Source organism: Pseudoliparis swirei, chromosome 3 (genome assembly GCF_029220125.1).
Source record: "Pseudoliparis swirei isolate HS2019 ecotype Mariana Trench chromosome 3, NWPU_hadal_v1, whole genome shotgun sequence".
In the NCBI taxonomy this organism is placed as follows: Eukaryota; Metazoa; Chordata; class Actinopteri; order Perciformes; family Liparidae; genus Pseudoliparis; species Pseudoliparis swirei.
Genome location: NC_079390.1, coordinates 11,328,998 through 11,349,725, shown reverse-complemented (window position 1 = coordinate 11,349,725; position 20,728 = coordinate 11,328,998). Strand labels below are relative to the sequence as shown.

The 20,728-nt window shown below is 42.3% G+C and overlaps 1 protein-coding gene across 1 annotated transcript; it reads right to left on the bottom strand.

Moving 5' to 3' along the window:
• Positions 1-5,639: 5,639 nt before the first annotated feature.
• On the bottom strand, positions 5,640-19,572 carry LOC130191927 (vascular endothelial zinc finger 1-like). The gene is made up of 5 exons (XM_056411673.1): positions 19,486-19,572; positions 13,416-14,176; positions 10,070-10,139; positions 9,809-9,971; positions 5,640-8,096 (listed from the first exon to the last, which is right to left on the bottom strand). The coding sequence occupies exons 1-5, from the start codon at positions 19,516-19,518 to the stop codon at positions 7,765-7,767; spliced, it is 1,359 nt and encodes a 452-aa protein (XP_056267648.1). The 5' UTR covers positions 19,519-19,572; the 3' UTR covers positions 5,640-7,764.
• Between the last annotated feature and the right edge of the window lie 1,156 nt (positions 19,573-20,728).

Here is a 20,728-nt window from a genome sequence, read left to right as displayed (position 1 = left end):
ACTCCACAGCAGTCTCAAGAGTTACTCCGAATGAGACGGTCAAATTTGAACCCCGTCGCTTCATCCTCCCACTCTCCGCTCTCGGTATGTCCACACCAGAAGCGATGCAGGAGAGGAAAATGAAGAAATAACGGTGCGTGCGTTATAGGAAGCTTGGTGGCGATGAAACTTGCTGCAACACGAGGAGCAAGGCGCCTCGTTTGTCCTCATATGAGCATGGTGCCCGTCGTACACGTATGGGGGCGGTAGGCGCGCGCCGGTTTCCACAACCATGAAGCAACGGTACACATAGCTCATTGCTGCAATGAGGGTGTGATGTTCCTTCCTTTAATATACCCTGATTATACAATGGAACGTGAGTCACTTCTCAAGGAGCCCTGTGTTCCTGCTCTCCATCTGTCCATCCGTCTCTCTCTCTCATCTTATTGCATGGAGTGAACTGCGCCATGTCTTACTGGCCTGACATCCATATAGCAGCCTTGCCGTGTAACATGTGGGGATCAGTGTGGAAACAAAACAGAGGAAGTGGAAACCTCGCTTTTGGGACTCTACCACAGAGTTAACCTCCAACCAGCTGAAACCGTGTAAATACCTCTGAAATAAATTGGACACGGATTCTACGTGACATTGTAAATCCCTCTTAACGACATTGCAACGACGGAATGAAACGGACACAAACGCAAATTTTGTTCTCTCCAATAAACACGTCAAACTATTTGTTGTCGTTAGTCCAGTACTTTGTGAATTCAGTCTTGCGGCATTAACAGCACAGATTTGATGGGGACGTGGCAGCCAGGACACCGTGCCAATTTCGGCCTTCAAAATGAAGTTACTAAAAAGTGAGATCAGAGTAAAAGGATGTTTAATAGTATATTAATATGTTCACCTTTTAGAGAGCAGTCAAACTAACAGGCCTCACTGAGCAGACAACCAAAAGGTGAGGCAGATCAGTGCTGTTTCATTGGGTTCTTATTCTTATTTTGTAGTGCATACAGACACAGAGATGTGCTGTCAGCAATGTAGAGGACTATTCGTTTAAGGGAAATAAAGGAACTATTCATTTAAACTTCTCTGTCGTATCCTCTATTGCGTAACTGCAATAATACCCACAATGGCTCCTTAAACATTCAGTTGACAGGTCACAAAAAGGTGAAATGTGAAGCACAACAGAACTCTGTGTTCTTCTCTCTTTTAGTTTACAGTTCATTTTAATTTTTGCTTGAGGATCACTTGACCTTTGTTGGGCAATAAATAATGTGCACCGTGCAGGCAACTAAAAGTATACCTGCGATATATTGGGGGGGAAAAGGAGGAGAAAAAAGATTTGCATGAGCAACGCGACTCACCCGCCTGAGGATAACATGATCCTTTCCCAGCCTGACGGTCCCTTAAGCCGTTTAAACTGCCGTACCATTGGACAGCCATGACACCACACGTAGCATGGAGCTCAGATTAAATTAGATTGTGGACAGTCTGATTTCATATACTTTGCGGGACAGGATTGCCACAGGCCTTTGGCCTACAGGCCGCACTGTTTGGATACATGATGTTGATGCAGGTGTTGTCATTGAATAATACAAATAAATACAAGGTTTAGAAATGTGTGTAGCTTATCCGCATTTGTTAATTATTCGTTATTAATTAATTAGTTGGAATTGTTTGGCAGTGCACATCTTTACATGTTTCTGTGTAAACTACACTTGCGTTGATGTAAAAAGAATGAAAGGTCACAATCAGTTGAATGCAATATTGTTGATAAGTGTAAACAAGTCAGGGTCAAATATTTTAATTTTAAGGCTCTTTCATAAATTTGTTTCCACAGATGCATACTTTTTAAATATACTAAGATAATTAGCTTAACAAATCAAACTTATTAGAAGGATTTAAACTTTTCAAGAAATGTTACATAAATGCTGATATTTCGATTAATAGTATATGTGCTCGCATTGGCATGCATTGTCTGTGAGAAACCAAAGCAGTTCATTTGAACTACATATAATGATTGCGGGAGGGCATGATTGAGCAGACATGATTGTAGTCCTTATTCCAACACTTAGGAGTCACTGCAGTCGACCACAATGACATGTAGCAGGGCTCTCAAGTGTCACGCATTGAGCGTGAGACTCACGCATTTCGGTCTTAAGTCACGCACTCCCGCCACACATCGTATTTCTCACGCTGAAAAAACTCTCGGCTATTTAATGTTTTAATGTGCCGCAGCGCGCAAACATGAGCTGGCCGCGCTGCCCTCACCGTGGAGGAATCAAGCGCTCCCCTGGAGTTCTGCTGTGAGGAGCCACTTATCAGCCAATCCAAAAAAAGAAATGGGCTACACAATAGCCAATCAGAAAAAAAAACGTATCTGTTGTATCTGGGTAAGATTTAATCCAGCAAAAATGTTTCGTTCTGCGGTGGGAGGGGGTGTGTGTGTGTGGGGGTGTGTGTGTGTGTGGGGGGTGGGGGTGCTGATGGAAATGTCACTCTTGATGTAGCCTACACATATTTTAACTTCTTAAATCTGAAGGTAACTCTGTAATTTTGACTAGATTTCAAATTTTAGGAACATTGTTAGGACTCACACCCACCAACTAAATGTAGTTTGTAGGGAACTGTGTCAACGTTCCCGCCTCCCACGTGTCTAAAAGGCAGCTAACGGTCACTTGTTGAGCAAGGACCCAATTCATAACGTCATGCAGTCACTCCGTCTGGAGCAGGTTTCCCAGACGTTTATTTATTTATTCGCAGACCCACTTCTTAAAAATGACAACACACAATAGGCCTTGTGTAAAGATTGCGAGACGAACAAATGTATGCATAAAGAAGCGGGACCTGTTATTCACCTTTTATTATCTTGACTGGGTAAACCAGCCATTTTGAACCTAAATACATTTGAGAAATATTTGTTTGTTGTACGTGTTATTGACATCATGTGCAGACTTTAAATACTCAATTAACGAGGCTAGACAAAGTACATTTAGATGGTTTTCCCCCCTCTCATCAGTAAAACAAACAGGACGTACGCCACACCTTTAATGGCAGGTCACAAGTAGGCTGCAATTATCAATACAAACATGGAGGCTCCCTCATGTGTCTCAAAGGTGTACTGCAGATGTAAAACATTGAAGGAAAAGAGGGTGGAAGAATTTATTCGTGAATCAGACTGAATCCCCCCCCCCCCCCACCAGTGGGGTCCTGGTCTTTGAAAAAAAGTTGACCTGCAGCAATTCAAGGGCAACTTGGCTTTTCTCACCATACAAGCCTGCAGCTATCTGACACGACATGTTTGCTTTTAGCTTTGGTCATCACGACCGCAGCACAAATGTCATGTGGCGTTTTGTTGCCGAGTGAAATTTGTGTTGTTATTTAATCACAGAGTAAAAGACAGCCCCGTCCTACTGGTCTCACAATGAACTCGTCAGGTGTAATCGATGCATTTTTCAGGGGATTAATTTTGCTCCCTTCTGTGTGAATGCATACTGTACACAAACCCATAACATGAACGTTATTGAAGCTCATTTTATTTTATTTCAAGCCCATTTGACTACCATTGCCTGAAAACAGGAAATAAGTCAGAGCAGGACTACAGCTGCCCGAGAGAGTAGTCAAATGAGTTTAGTTTGTTATCTTTGTTTTTCTATTCAAACCTTTATTATTTTTACTGCGTACATGTGAAGGGGGGCCTTAAATATTTGACTCCATCGTAGACTACTTTAGAACAAAAAAACCCGTTGTTTACATTGCTGAAGATCTTCCAATTAATCTTACACAATTGCTTTAGCACGTTTAACTTTTTCTGGTAAATTGTTCTGCCACACAGGCATCTGCGTAGCTGGTCATCTCCATAAAATGGCCACCATCAGATGCTGTTCTCGGGAGTGCCTTTGTGCGTCTCAGTGGTTTCCAACACAGTCAAATAGAATATCCACTCCAGGATGGATAATAATCAAACTTTGCCATTTAGTAAGTAAAGTGGCTGCAGAGGGTCATGTAAACCAATAGGCCCACAGTGGGGACCAGTTGGAAGACCAAGGGGCCGGTAAGGAGACAGGAGAGGACTCAAATGGCACCTAACAGTGAAATATGCATAGACACCACCATCTGCTGGGCAACTCTGCACTGCAAACAAGTCTTATTCAGCTTTTAAGAGGGTCTTGAGAGCAGTTCTTATTTGTATTTCTAAAATTCTGGACAAATTAATGCAGATTAGAAATATAGAAATCCTGAAAAGAAATGACTTGGAACCTGATTTGAATTGCAAACAGAGGGCGCAATCCATTATTAAAAAAAATGTTCAGTGAAATGGAAGATCTTTGTGTCGCATTAACCTCCCCGGGACACTGAAAGCACCAACAGAACACATGTGGGGCTGATGGCTTTTATGGTAAGTTACACATTAAAGTTCCGTCGCTGTTTGGTTGCCACTCAGTGAACATGCAGGCAGCTCAGGGGCTTCAATGGTGTGCTGACCAAACAATAGGCAAGCTGCGTGACCCCAGCCACTCTGAATGTGGTGGCCCCACCATCTCAGAACCAGCTGCCCTCATGGGATGTCCCGGCACTGGGATGTTTAGGCTTGACAAATGACCGGGGCAGTTCTGTGGGTTGTGAGTGTCAGAGAATAAGTAGTCAGGCCAAAAAGCGAGCATGTGAACAGTGCAACAGCTGGTGTGGTTTGGATGTGTGGCGTGAATCATTATCCCGGCTCAACCGTTTCATTAACAACTGCACTTTATGGTTTACTTAATTGTATTTAAATCTCAGTAGACCCTACCCCTATATAAGCACGGCACTAGGAAGTTTAAATGCTGCAGTCCTGCTGGTCACTCACAACCACAAAGTGATGGAAGAAGGATTCAGATCCTTAACTTCAAGCTATGAAGAGGACCTCATATTGTGTTGAAATTGGTGATCTCTGTGGACACCAGTGGAAGTGTTTCCAAGCACCAGATATGTTTTTTGTTGTTAAAAGCTCAAATGTTCACTGCAAAAGGTTCTCCCATTCTGCCTCTCAGTCGTGGGTCTAGTTCTCCCAGTGGGGACCGGCCGGGGTCCCAACAGGATCTCTTAGCAGACCTGCATTTTCTTTCGGGTGTCTCCCAGGCCTTCCTCTTGAGATCTTGGAGCAGGAGTCTTGGCGTTTCGTTCATCTACACAGATCCCGTCGCCCCCTCTCCGTGTTCTGTGCGTCCACCCCTACTGGATGCAAGTCAACTTGGCCAGGAACAAGAGAACTGGCTGGGTTGGGGGTTGATTTTCATTTGGCAGGGAAATAAATAAAATCAAGTTGCCACTCAGAAGACAACTCAAATTGAAAACTAGGAATGTGTTGTGGATAATGGTTGGGAATACATATTAGTTAGCAAATTGTACAAATGACAGGCAACAACACCTATTTAATGGATACACATATACAGGCTACATAATCTAAATGGTGTGTGGTGCAACAGCTGTTGGGTTTTATTAAATGTAAAACTCAAGCACTACACATTGTTTCATGTTGCCGTGGTAGCGTGAGGTCCATGGGCTCCTAAAGTTTATAGTTTCTATGATATTATCTGCTAAAGAGATAAATAGCGATGAACTCCTACTTTGAACCGCTGGTTCTTTTTTCATACCGAACATTACTTAATACATATGAACACATTTGATAGTTTTCATTTATTTAGACAACCCAAATAAAAGGCACATAACATTGCGCATTTTTATGTAATTATTTGACAAACATACATTTAAAAGAAATGTAGGAATGTTTGACCTTTCTGCTAATCGGAAAGCCTAGCCTCTCATATATACAAAGTTACTATTGTTAATGTTCTAATACAAAAGATTTATACAAAAAAAGTTATCTTGTCTTTTACATCTATTGTAACTACCATATCCTTGGAACTAAAATAGGTTTGTACAAAGATATACATTCAACTGCTTTCACAAGGGTCATGGAATTTTCCGATATTTTTTTCTTTTCCTAAAAAATAAAGAGATGTTGAATTCCACCAGAAATGTTCAGTTTATCACATTGTTATTACTGTATCAAATTTGGCAAACAGGCTATCATAGTGAATCTACGTAAATACATAAGAACAAAGAAAAAGCTACACTAACATTTTGTTTCAAACAAAAAACTTGGGAAAAATGACAAACATGCATATTGCATTTCTCAGTATGAACTGAATCAACTCAGCGCTGCAACACTGTTGAGATAACATGGCATTCATTAAAAATAGTTAATGTTCAACAGCTACAGTGTTTGGGGTCATGCAACATCAATCTTGTCCCATTTGTTTTTATGGACACAAACTTGCATTTCATCAAACTCTGCCACATACCGTTGCAGCCTGAAGCTGAACTTCAAAAAGGAAATGTAAATCGATTAAAACGAAATTAAAAAAAAATCGGTACAGCATGTATGCCATTGCACAGTAAATTAATATTTAAATGGACGGCTATATTTAAAATCGATAGTTCTCGGACTGCTAGTTCATGAAGGAAGTCTTTTAACAGGACATACCGAATTATAAAAGATATCTAAAAAAGGGACAAGAATCAAGATATATGGTAGATATACTTAAAAGGAACCACTTTCATGTGTGATGAGCTTTTGTGTGTGTTTCCTGAGTGAAGGGTCCTTAAAATCATCGTGGGGCATTCACAGATAAATGATTTAAAAAAATAAATTAAATAAAAACAGTGTACAGAAGAGTCAGACAGGACTAATTAGTGACCATTGTGGCAAACGCAACAGCCTGAAAAAGCGTCACAAGGACAGACCGTTTCTTCCATGTTGGGCCACTCGATGACCCTCGAGGTGCAGGCCGGCTACCCAGAACACTTAAGACTCCAATTTGATCTTTGATAATACTGCTGCTCACCTGTGTTTAGGATATGCCTTCAGTGCAAGACTCGTTCCACTCTGACTTCATGGAAAAAGGAACACGACAAATAGGCAAATAAAAACAAAACCTCCGTGTTTCCATACCAATAGAAAACAAAAGGCACAAATCCACTTAAAATGACCAAAGCTAAAAATTAAAATGCCAACATGAAAACACATTACTATGTCAAGTGTACAAGTTAGTCACTGTACCGTGAGAGCATACCTACGATCCAAGAAGAAAAAGAAAAAAAGCCAGAGCACTGTGAAAAAATATTCTTCCATGCACGTGGAAGTTGCTGTCCCTTTTTCTAAACTCATTTCCTATAACATTAAATAGTGATTAGCAGGCTATAATAATAATAATAAAAAAACATACATACAAAGTAACACCCTAAGGCTTTGGGAGAGAACATCTAGAACAGCAACACGTCGTTAATGCTGTAGTCCAGTTTCTCATCTCCCTTTTAACAAAAAAAAAGAAAAAAACACAGGTGTGTTTTCCTACGGAGTCCTCGGGGGTGCCCTCCTCTGACGCGTCGTCATACAAATCACAGTTTCATCACTCTAGCTGACTACACTAAGTCTTACGGCGGTTGTCCTGATTTCACGATAAATCCTACTCGATTTCTACTCAAGTGTCCTGCCTCTCACGTCAGTTACTCAACATTAGTTGGGACGCAGCTGTGACTTGGGGGAGCTCCTCCCGGCGGCGCAGCTCATGTAAATGTTCACCTCGGGGTAAGTAAACATGGTTCCGGTGGAGAAAGAGACGGGCTCGAGTTGCAAATGATGAGGACAGGAGTCTCTTGTTTCACTTCAATTTCCCTTTCTTGCTGGCCAGTCCAATGCGCTCTCACGCCTCTTTTTTCTTCTTCTTCTTCCTTTTCTTTTTACCAGGGTGTGGAAGAAGGCAAGACTTGGGACAGAAAAGGCATGCTATCCATTGACCTCATGGCGATGTTGAGCGGCCCGCCCATGTTCATGGGCATGGTGGTCGTTATGGCGACCGGGTGGGCGATATTCATGGACCCTGTGGAGGGGATGTTGACAGACGCGATGTTGAGTGGCCCGGTGATGGTGACCGGGTGCTGGAGGGCGAGTGGAGATGTGATGTTGAGGGTGTTGCTGCCAATGTTCATATGCGCGGCTATGGTGACAGGGTTGTTGGAGTGGCACCGGTTCATCGCCGAGGTGATGGGGGCAGAAATGGTCACAGGTGTAGCTGAGGAGGAATTGCAGAGACCGTTACCCTCTGGGCACACACGCTACTGAAAAGTTAATTGCTGTAGGGCTGGGCAATATATTGATTAATGTATTGATGTTGTGACAAGAGACCGTCTTAGATGTTGGATATCTGCTTTACAGCAAAAAGATGCTATTTGCGGAACTTACTTGCCTTTAATCACTTGGTCATTATATCCACATCTAGGATGCTTATTTTTTTAAATCACTGTCTAAAATCTTTTACGAAAGGCCAGAGGTCAAACCGACAATATGGTCACAATTCAGTAAAAATCGTCCAGCTCTTATTGTTTTCTAGGAGATTAAAGCAAAGCTACATGAGCAGCAATGTAATGTAGCGTCGGATTTTAACAGTGGCAAAACAATATAACCGACAGGATGAGAGGGGTCGACCATGTGAGGCTCGGCTGCCTTTCTGTTTATGACCACAGAAGGAATGCAACTCTGAAAAGCTACTTGTGAAGCAGAGACACAGAAATGAGGCAGATATATCTCAGCAAAAAATAAGTAAATATACACTACCGTTCAAAAGTTTGGGGTCATCCAGACAATTTTGTGTCTTCCATGAAAACTCACTTTTATTTATCAATAGAATTGAAAATTGAATAGAAAATATAGTCAAGACATTGACAAGGTTAGAAATAATGATTAATATTTGAAGTATTCATTTTGTTCTTCAAACTTCAAGCTCAAAGGAAGGCCAGTTGTATAGCTTATATCACCAGCATAACTGTTTTCAGCTGTGCTAACATAATTGCACAAGGGTTTTCTAATCAGATATTAGTCTTCTAAGGCGATTAGCAAACACAATGTACCATTAGAACACTGGAGTGATAGTTGATGGAAATGGGCCTCTATACACCTCTGGAGATATTTCATTAGAAACCAGACGTTTCCACCTAGAATAGTCATTTACCACATTAACAATGTAGTGTGTATTTTTGATTAATGTTATCTTTATTGAAAAAACAGTGCTTTTCTTTGAAAAATAAAGACATTTCTAAGTGACCCCAAACTTTTGAACGGTAGTGTATATATACAGGACTGTCTCAGAAAATTAGAATATTGTGATAAAGTTCTTTATTTTCTGTAATGCAATTAAAAAAACAAAAATGTCATGCATTCTGGATTCATTACAAATCAACTGAAATATTGCAAGCCTTTTATTCTTTTAATATTGCTGATTATGGTTTACAGCTTAAGAAAACTCAAATATCCTATCTCTAAATATTAGAATATCATGAAAAAGTATACTAGTAGGGTATTAAACAAATCACTTGAATTGTCTAATTAACTCGAAACACCTGGAAACACATTTGCAAATGTTTGATTTTGTTTTGCTGTTATAAATCTTTTTTTTTACTTGGTCTGAGGAAATATTAAAATTTTATGAGATAGGATTTTAGAGTTTTCTTAAGCTGTAAGCCATAATCAGCAATATTAAAAGAATAAAAGGCTTGCAATATTTCAGTTGATTTGTAATGAATCCAGAATGCATGACATTTTTGTTTTTTTAATTGCATTCCAGAAAATAAAGAACTTCATCACAATATTCTAATTTTCTGAGACAGTCCTGTATATATATGAATAAACAAAGATTCCACACCACCAACATGTTTGTGTTGGAGAAAGTTGTAAAGACCAACATTTGAACGTTTACGATACAAATGATTTGCTGACGGCGCGTCATACCTTTGTTGCAGAAGTTGAAGTTGGTCTGTCCGTGAGTCTTCAAGTGGCTGGTGATGTAAGCTGCGCTGAGCATCTTCCCACAGATGCTGCAGGTGACCTTGCCTTCATGCCTGATCATGTGGGAACGGAGTCGGTCTTTGGTGGCGAAAGCAGAGGTACATGCCTGTGGTCGCAAAGCAGACAGGGGTCAAAGGTCAGCGGCGTCCAACAACAACAAAGTGCATAATCGTCATAATAGCAGAGGACAGCGACAAGTCTTACCGTTACTTGACACTTAAATGGTCTTTCTGAGGAATGCACATGCTTCACATGGCAGCTCAAGTGGTCCGGCCTAGAATCAATGAAAAGGAGAGAAATAGAAAACACAACACATTTAAATCTTTGACAGGGATTCAACAAACGCCACAAGTCGAAGGAGAGTAACGCAGAGTGGTGTTTCACTTTCATACGCACTTTGAAGCGCAGAATGTCTCACCGACACCGTTTCCATTTCCAGAAAAAGAGAACAATTACTGCTAAAGGTGCCAATTCAGATTATTGTATTGATTAATGTGGACATGTGAATGTTGGTAGTGATTACTTTAACACAAAACACAATCTTTAACTCAGAGAGCAGCCCCCACTGGAAAGACTATTCTATGTGGTCGGCTGCAAAGGCCTCATTAGTGCGATAACAATGCTGTCCTTTCTAATTACACCAGAAGTCATAAGCAGTAAACTAGTGAATGAATGAAAATATATATATAGAGCATATATATATATATATATTTGAGCAGATACAAAAATATGGTTTGTTCAAAGCCTCCAGGTGGATATCACTAAGTGATATAAGGAGCCCCACCAGTGAACTTTACAACTCGTCCAGACATTGCACAAATAGTGCTTGCGAGTGCAGAAGTGCGGAAGCGTACGGATGTGCTCGGTTTGCTCTGGTAATGAGGGGATGGGCACCAAAAGAAAATCCCTTAAACTTCAGTCAACGGGCGTTTAATTCTCCATGATCAATCGTGCGTGAATCAGTTTGACCCAGTTTCACAAACACACGACGGAGATTGTACATTTTTCACTTGTTTTTGAATCATTTCAACGGATGGCATTAGAGTGCACTTCTTCTGTTTATTTGTATGCAGCTCCAGAAATACAAGGAGATTCAGTTGGCGGTTTCCTAAAATCATAGACTGAAGGCACAATACTTCTCAGGGGATTCAGGAGACACTGTAGTGCATGAGTTAATTCCGCGTCATTAATGCATTTGAGGAGTTAAATAATGCCTGAACAACCTTGGCCCTGAATGACTTTAGATAGTCAATAAACAAATGTCTTTTGCAAATAAAGGTATTTTGCATAGTACTTGCTTTTGCACCGAACTTTGCATCATGAAACAAGTTGGATAACTCTTCACACTTGTTCACTTCTTTCACAAATTTGTCATCAACATGTAATATGGAGCTTATACACACTCAAATGACAAATGGCTGAAAAATAACCCAGACAGATGGTGTTTACTTCCTACAGCTGACATTCATTTAAATACATATTTTTATTTAAAGAAATCGTAAAAAATAAATAAAAAAGTAAAAGATTAAGAATTCAGTGTTCCACGATATTATTTAATGATCACTGGACATCAAGAAAACCACTCAACGCCTCTTGACCTTTACAGTGAAACTCCAGCATTCACAAACTCCTCTTGGCGCTCCTCCTCTGTGAGCTTGTTGGTTCTGTTGAACCCCGAGTTGAATCATGTTGGAAGTGCAATAATGGAGTGAGTAACAGCCGCAGCATTGGCAGCCAAAACCGGAAAGTTTCACGCTGCTGGTGTTTCTTTATTCTACGTTATTTTAAATACCAATGACGAGTCAAGTGGAATCTTCTCAGCGGCGCGATGAACCAGAATACGGGTTTTTTCTTCTCTTCCCTCTTTCTTTTCTTTGTGTCCAGCTGACAAGGAGAGCGTTCTCCAGACAGTGCGTGCCTGCATATCTGGCTGAGTGGCAGTGACTCAGTGGCCTGTTCTTCAGTCCCCATTCTCACTTTCCAGCATGCTGATGAATCCCTGCCCCACGTCACCGTGTTGGAGTCATGCCTGAAGCGGCCCGACACGGCTGATCCCACTCCATGTCCATTGACACACGTGCATTGTTAAAACACATTTAGTTTTCTTGTGTGTGTCGATACATCGTAACATCGAGCTGACGAGAGACCTTCTAAAACTAAACATGTTTCCCCGACACAGTAAATATGTTCAACTGGCCATTACCACATAGTTCACCGAATTCCAAGGGGGGGAGAGCCTGTGACATGCTGGCGGGAACCGCAAAGTGACAAGTGATGCCTCCCCCCCCCCCTGATAAACTAGCACTGGTGCTCTCCCATGTGCGACTGTTTCAACATGTGGCTGAAATGGCGTGGAGGTCAATACAAGTACAAATCTAAACCGCTTTACACGGGCATGAATATGAAAACACAGCCAGTGGAAAATGATATTATAAGGCCATACAAACGTCCCTCTATATGAAATCATGGTGCGAGTGAATAATCCAAACAGAGCTGGCTGCGGCACTCACAAACAAGTCAGGAGTTGCTCCACGCTATCGGGTCACTGTTCAGTGCACTTTTGGTGAAAAGATACATTTGAAACATGAAAACACAACAAAAGCAAATTGTTGTCCCGACGAGTAAAACAGTTGAAAAAGAAACATTCGTTAAAACATGTTAATCATGTTATGTTTAACTTCCATGAGGACAAGTCAAGACTTTCCTCTTTGACCCTGAAATGCAACTATCAGAGGGTGAAATTACACTCACGAGAATAAATTAGACGTCAGAGGCATACTTCCTGTTTATGTTCGCCGTCTTTCTATTTAAATGAATAAACTAGTTGTACGGACACGTCCTCAGATGCGCATAGAGAAGAGTTTCACGAGAAAAGCGTAGAGCGCAGACACATCACAAATAATTCCAGTGGCTGATGCAGCGACGGGGACATGATGCCCAGCGGTCCTCTCGCTGGAGACCACTTCCGGTTTTGTTTATGGGAGTCGGAGGCTGCACTCGGACAGCCCCAAGAAGCAGGTTTAACTAAATCATTTGATTACTGCAGTGAATTTAACTTAATTGCTTCAGATGTGTCAACATTTCGAAAGAAGTAAAAGTCCGAATATTTTAGTTATTCACCAACATGCAAGTGGAAGTTGTCCACTTCAAATGCCCATTTATGAACTGCGTCATTCGATTGTTTTCTTTTTGCATTATGCTTCTAGTCCAAGAGAGAACATAACAGCTCTAGAGCTACACGAGGAATGTACAAAGACATCTGAACCGGGTAATGTTATCTCCCTGGGTAATCTGCTGCCAGCACTGCTCGGGGTTCGCTGGTCTGACTCCCGATGACAAGTCGGTCTGGCAGCATGAAGTCGGAATATCTTCACATTTGATACAAATTCATTTCCTCCTCTTCTCCATATTTCGTACTGATGGTTTGAATACTGTCGAAGGTGCGTTTCTTGGAAAGAAGGCTTCGGAGGGCGGTTGAATAACTAATAGATGGAAAAAAATGCTTTTCTATCATTATTATAAAACATTCTAAACAGAACATGGTCCTTACCTGGAAAAGCCTTTCCCACACACCGAGCACACGTAGGGCTTGTGGACTCCCCCGTCGTGAGAGCGGACATGGTAGGTCATTCGGTCCTTCCGTTTAAAGCGTTGCTGACAGATGGGGCACTCGAAGGGCTTCTCATCCGAATGGGACAGCTTGTGACGGTTCAGGTGGTAGACGTCCCGAAATGCCTTGCCGCACATCTCGCACCCGTGGTTCTTCTTGACCGGCTTGGCGGGCTTCTTCGGGACACTTTGGTGCGGCATGTTGCCCATCGCGGACGACGTCATGATGCTCATGCCGGAGGAAACCGAGGTGGTCGCCGTGGAGAGGATGCCCGCCACCGTGGAGATGTAGGAAGGGTGGCCGTTGTTCTCCCGGGACATGGTCGAGATCATGGGCACCATGGGCACCATGGTCGGGGCCGCCTGGGCGCTCTTCTTTGGCCGCGACACCATCTTGATGCCGGTGTGGCTGGATTCGTGGCGGCGCAGGTGGTAGCTGTCGCGGAAGGCCTTGTTGCAGTAGCCGCAGACGAAAGGCGTTTTGCCCTTGTGCTCCTTCTTTATCACAGGCACCGGCAGCCGCCCGCCCCCGCCGCTGGCCACATTGTCTTTGAGGAGATCTGCGGCGCTGGTCGGGGGCTTGTGGTCTATGTGGATGGGCAGGATCGGCTTCTGGTCGATTTGGTCGGCTCCTGCGTTGAGAAGAGGCAGCAGGCTGTTCTGGGCCACATGGTGCTGGTGGTGGAGGGCTTCATTGGCCTGCTGATGGAACAAACACATATGCGGCGATGTCAATATTGGGGCTTGTGGTGTGAAAAACAGATGGAATACCCCACTGCCTTCGCCAGGCTGCGGAAGAATGGCTATAATGAAACGTAATGAGTGGAGATGCGTAAGCTTTACCCGGTCGACAAAAACAACAACAGGTTAGAAAGACGCTGCGGAACTCCAAATGAGCTCTGAGGTCGGTCACTAATGAGGTCGATGCAGCATAACACCGGTGCTAAATAATCAAAATTTACGAGATGAAAAGTGATCCCACCATGACGACGGTGAGCAGGCGACTGCAAAGCTAGCGTACCAAACTAGAGGTAAAGCAGAGTCCAGAGCAGGACCTTAGCTTAGCTAAGGAGCTCGGTTAGAGGGCTCTCACACAATCACAATAGAAACATACAGGCCACTGAACTAGTCAAACAACAGCGTCGATCAGTCAGTGACGCAAGCGCTTTTCTCACAGTTTGTCAGCTTCGGTTCATTATGATCTAATCAAGTTTCGAAGTTTGTCTAAAGCCAAATGTCGGCAGGCACAGAGTTGTAAACAGTCAGCAAGAAGATATGTTTGTGATAAATTATATTCCTTGATTGTTCCTGCCAAGCTTCTTATGTACTTCTCAAACATAAATACTCAAATCACAGTTAACGCTGTCGTTTTGGGAAACGGTCAGTCAAGACGACTGGGTCGTGAAAAACCGGCAAGACGCGGCACGGCGAAATGCTTGACCTTTCCCTTTGATGTTCAATCACCCATTGCAGAAGGCCAGCCAAGAAAAGGGAGGCGCAACAGAGGCGGCAAAGGGATAGAAAAGAAAAATGAACCACACAGTGTCCTCCTTATGTCATCCAGCCTATTGTGAGGGACACAAATCTGAGCAGCGATGCCTCAGCAGGGGATCTTTGTATGCTCATCTTCATTGATTTGGCTCATCTATTCATGAGGCGGGGTCATTGTTTTTCGACACACTACTTGGCGGAGCGAGCCGCCATTCCCCCTGTACGCAGTGGGACCTGGGAACTTGTGGAGAACGCCACTAAACCCACCGATCCGTTTGTCGGAGCACCTGCTCACGCTTGCCACCTTCCAGGATTAGTCATCATCATCGTGCCAATGCAAACCCGGCCGCTGGCACACCAGGTGGGCCGGGGCAGGAAGAGCGAGAGGGGGGGGGGGTTATGTTTGGGCGGGGTGGAGGGGGGGGATACCAGCCGGGAACCCTCTTTGTGAAGCTCGTGAGCGGCGGACACGGCCGCTGCAGACAGCCGGCCTCTATGCAGAGGTGCAGGGCCTGTTCGCCGCTGTGTCTTCATGCAGCTCTGACCATTTTGACACAAATGCGCTCCGACAACTGAGGCTGCTCCCTCAAAAATAACATCAAAATGGAGGGAGTGCCCTGATGGCTACACGGGCCACTGTAGAATTGAACCGAGCTCATGATCCGAGTCGTATTACGTCTCTTTTCAAGCTTGTGTGTCATACTCTACAGCTGCGAACCAAAATCGTCATATTTGTATTCATTTTTTTTTTACAAACAAAAACAAACCTATAATTGGCGAATGAAAAGTGATTGCATATTTGAGGAAACAAAATCTATTATTTCTTCTATTTTTCTGGCACAATGTGTAGTCTTCTTAGTTTATAATGTTCTTGGATGTTCCTCCCTTGTTTACCACATTCAGAAATCTTTGGCCGCTACCCAGACGGCCGAGTTGACAAGTTTCTACAAAACATCACTTTGGTAATGTTTGTACCAAAGTGATGCTTTGTCGAGATATTTTCAATTCTGGAAGGTTTTTAATGCATCAATTAATCCACCTGCACTTTGACTGCCTCATGGAAGATGACAATACTTTCTAAGTAATTTAACAAGTCATCTCTCCCAAAAATATCTCAAATTAGTGATCCCAAACCGGGATAGAGGTCTCTGATGGCTTACGGCACAGATTTGAATGATCGATTATCTTACGACTCTTTGCTAATGGGTGACTCTGTTGTGATCCCATTATTTCCATCTGTGCAATTCAGTAATAGTCACTGACACCGTTATCGGCTTTAGAATGACCAAAAGGCATTATTACGACAATTCTGAAAGCCAACGTGCACTTTCCAAAGCAGACATTTTGGCTCGTCAAAGCAGTAAAAGCCCAGGTGTGTGCCAACCGAGTAAAGAAGCGACCGACCGCATTCCATTCAGGTGAGCTTGTTCCAGGGCCCCGGTATTGTTCTTTAGCCATGTCAAAAACATTTTTACAAAGATATGTTAAAAACATGTGGAGAACACCAATGAGTACGATAGAGTAAACAAAATACATGTTCCACTTGCACTGGTAAGCCGTGAAAAAGACAATTGCAGAAAAACCATGGACTATTGGCCATAGACTATACTAATAGAAACATTAGCCATAGCAGCTTAGTGGTTATGTATGCATGTAAACACGCACAAACGTTTACGCTATTCAGAAACTAATCTACATCAACAAATAAACAAACTGGCTACAAATTGCAAGGCGCATCGCCAAAGCTATTTTTAAACTTTGTGTACATGTTTTGCAGTGTCCTGAAAGGGGAATATTATTAGTTTAGGATGAGTAATTAAAAAAAAGTGTAGTGTGTTGCACCTGTTGAGGGTCATTTTCTTTTAGACATTTTGGTAGTTGTCAGGTGGAATTAATGGTTTTCAAATGATTTTCTGTTATTAGTTTGTGCTGTGTTTTTGTTCTTAATTTTGTAATTTCAATATATTGCACTACACATTAATCAAAAACTGGAGGACAGGCAGCTGTACTTAAAGTATTATTCAAGCTCATTTACACAACAATATGGAAAATTTCATACGCCAGACAAAGTATAAAAACAGGAATATGTTAATCATCTTTTCATTTACACTTTGATAAAATGCTTTTCTGTGAACAGTCACGTAGTGAAGTACTTTCAAACTAAAAAATACTGCAAACATGTGTCAATTGACGGTAGTTGTAAGAAACATCTACCTCATTGCGTCAAGGGCCCGATTGATAACGTCACGCAGATTTACATGAAATTGACAGAGTAACAGTGTGCGGGACATAATACATGCAGGGCCTCTGGCTGGATGCCAGACACTACACAAGCCACAGCGTCCATCTGCCCTTTTCATCAGGAAGAAAATGTAAGTAAGTGATCAGTCTGACAGCGGAGCAGAGCATTACTACAAATACCCAAAAATATGTCATGTATCCCAAAGGCATACGCAACCTTAACTTAAATAACAAATAGTCCACAGTGCACTATTCATATGATAAAAGTAGTCCACAGTGCACTATTCATACTTTTGCTTTGCCTAAATTCAGTGTGAAGCTTTAAGATAACACCAGATAAGTAATAACAATTTTATTTAAAGGGGACTTTTAAAAACTGTTTACAAAGTGCTTTGACAGAAAGCAAGGCAATAAAATAGAAAGCTCAATGGATCAAGATATACAAAAATGGCTCAAGCATATTGACGATATGATATTCACTTGCACCAACTGTAGCTTATCCTGTGACTTAGCTTGATAATGGTGATCCGTTCAAGTTTTGGGGCATTTATCGATATCTCCTATCCACCTATAGTTCACCAGTGCGACACATTTGTAATAGACTTACTTAATGAACTAACTACAGTCTACAACAAGCGCCACAAAGTCAACACGTTTCTCTGAAAGTTTGTCACAAAATAGGGAAATTAACGTTAGCTGGCATTGGCTAAGAATAAAACTTGGACATTGGATAAAACTACAAACTACCCACAAAAACACAGAAAAGAAATTTAGCAAAGATGATTAACATATTAACTGTCATTTTTAATAAGCACTTTAATCTGTCCTGAACATTTAATTTGAGGATGTACAATGGGTTCCATGTATTTTTGTGAATGGTACTTTACTGCTGCAAATCTCATTGAGGAGGCTCTTCCCATGAGGAGTTTGTCACACCCACTAAACACACTAGAGCATAGCTTAATGGGACAATACACACACACACAAAAACAATAACCCCTCCAAGACTTGTAACCACACGAGACAGAAGAACGGCGATGTACAACATGGGGCCCATGTGTTCATTAACAACGGACACAATGACAGAGTTAAAGAAGCGTTCAGATGCGCGGCAAAACATCATCGTTTGAAATATGACGTTATCCTCGACATAAAACTCCAGGTCCGACGCACCCCCACTGGGCTTAATTGTTGTCGGTCTATGTAACCTCATGGGATACAACATTTCATTCATTTAGTTAGAGAACAATAGCCTCATGTCTGGGTGCGCATCGAAAAGCGCCAAACCGTGGTTCTCGAACGGCGGGTCTCACTTTCGGGCTGAAAACGGGTCCCCACATTGCGTAATGCCGCTGCTAATTTTCAAAAAATGTGCTCCTTCTCCGCTAGTGTTAGCCGACGTTGTGCGCATAGTTTGAATTCCTTTTTTTTCTCTCCGCCGCGGTCTTTGCGGGATAAATCGCCGGTAAATAAACAAGAGAGCGTCGCACACCACAGGTCACCAAGTCGCGTTAACAATACACTTTTGTAATCTCGTTGCGTCAGCCTCGCCCAAATTAAGCTAACGTTAAAATAGCCAGCGAGTTTGATGTGGGCAGCACGGAACACCGTTAGCTAACTTGGCTAGTTAGTGTCGAACCGGAGCGGAAAGTTCACCGCGGGCTCGCGAACCGTCGTTGGTAAATCTCAGCCACTGATAAGCCTGAGAAACAACTTACACTTCTTTAGCGTTTTTACAAACGGCAGCTACTTTTAAGTTTCTCGTGGTATTATCTGCGTTAAAACGACAATCTTCTCGCCCGGCAATACATCTCATTATCCGACGGCGTCCGATCAAAGCTCGCTCAGTCACACAGGGAGAGACAAAGAGGAAAAAAACAGATCGGTCTCGATTGTAACGGTGCGGTGGCTTCTCCTGCCTGACTTCAAATTATCCCGCATGTTTTTGCTAGCTTCGACTTGGCGAAACAAACTTAAAAAACCCGAACGCTGTCGAGTTATTAAACACCAGTGACCCGAGTATTCGCGCAAGTGCAAAAACAAGCCACATTTTTCAAACGCACGTTGAGAAGAACCGATTTTTTTGTTCTAGCGTCATTCCCAAGCCTCACAGCTGGACGCCTGGATTCATATACCATTGTTTTGCTTGGTTACTTGATCTTGGCATTAACGTTACTCGTTTAAAAAACTGGTTTTACCGGCGAGGTATCCGGTGCTTCCGTTTTTTCAAAGTTTTTTTCGCGAGCTATCCCAGTCCCCCTCCTAAAGAGTCAACTTACTTGAAAAAGAAACGTACTCCAGCTCGGCTCCATTTCCACACTTACTAATTCTGTAGGAAACCTTGTAGAAGCCTACAACAAAGCAACCAAACATGGCAGCTGAAACAACTTCCGGTAACCTCGGGGGCTGAACCATTTTGTCTACTCTGTAGGGGTGTGCGATACATTTAGTACGTTAAAAGAGTTTGTGTAGGTCTATATGCGGCTAATAATAAAAAGGGGTATAGGGAAATATTGTCAACTTAAAGCTTTTTCTGAAATATACTTAAGATATGATCTGAGTCGTTCCTCTTCTATCACAGAACTCATTTGATTTAGTTCGATTTCTAAACACCCCTCTGGATCGGTTTTCGGTGATTCGGCGAGGGGCATTTGTTACGCTGATTTGTCGACCACTGTCAGTGTTGCCAGGTCCGCGGTTTTCCCGCGGAATTGGGCTACTTTTGAAGTGTTGCCGCGGGTTGAATTTTTTGTCCGCTGGTTCGGGTAGACCTATTTTGCATGCAAATTACATGAATATCTTGAAATAAAAATCCATATTTTAAATGAAATAATTTATTTATACCCAAATCCTACCAAACTGACTCCGGATCAGCACGTACACACATGGACATGGACTTTAAAAGCGGTGTATATGGTTTGGCACGGGCATATTTTGAGTTCTGATGTTGGGCTGGTTTTTGGGCTGGTTTTATTGGCCATTGGGCTGGTTTTGGGCTGGTTTTGATTGGCCATTGGGCTGGTTTTGTCACACAGACCTGGCAACCCTGACCACTGTCGCATGTGGTTTGGATATGAATGTGTTTCAGTAAAACCACAGTCTTTTTTTTACAAGAAAATAATTTGGAAAGCGATTTGTTCTGCATTACAAGGTCGTGGTCCTACTTCTTCCCCACATGAGAGATTTTCCAGTTTAAACGGAGCAAGAAATAATCCTCGTGCGCAGCAGTTATTTTCATTCATGGGATGGGGTGAATGAAAACGACAAACCCATAAATTGGTTAAATTACCTCACAGTGGACCAAAATAAAACAATATTGTGGTCACTCGTTGACTCCAAATACGCCACCTATATTGAATAAAATACTTTCATATTTAAAATGAGTGTTTTCTGCAAACAATTATAATTGTTTGATGGATCAATAAGTTGTTTCTGATGTTTTTATACTATTTTTAGAAAGGTATTGCCACACAGTAGCTATGGCTTGAATGCAAAGGCTGCTGATTTGTTAAAAGTGAAAGT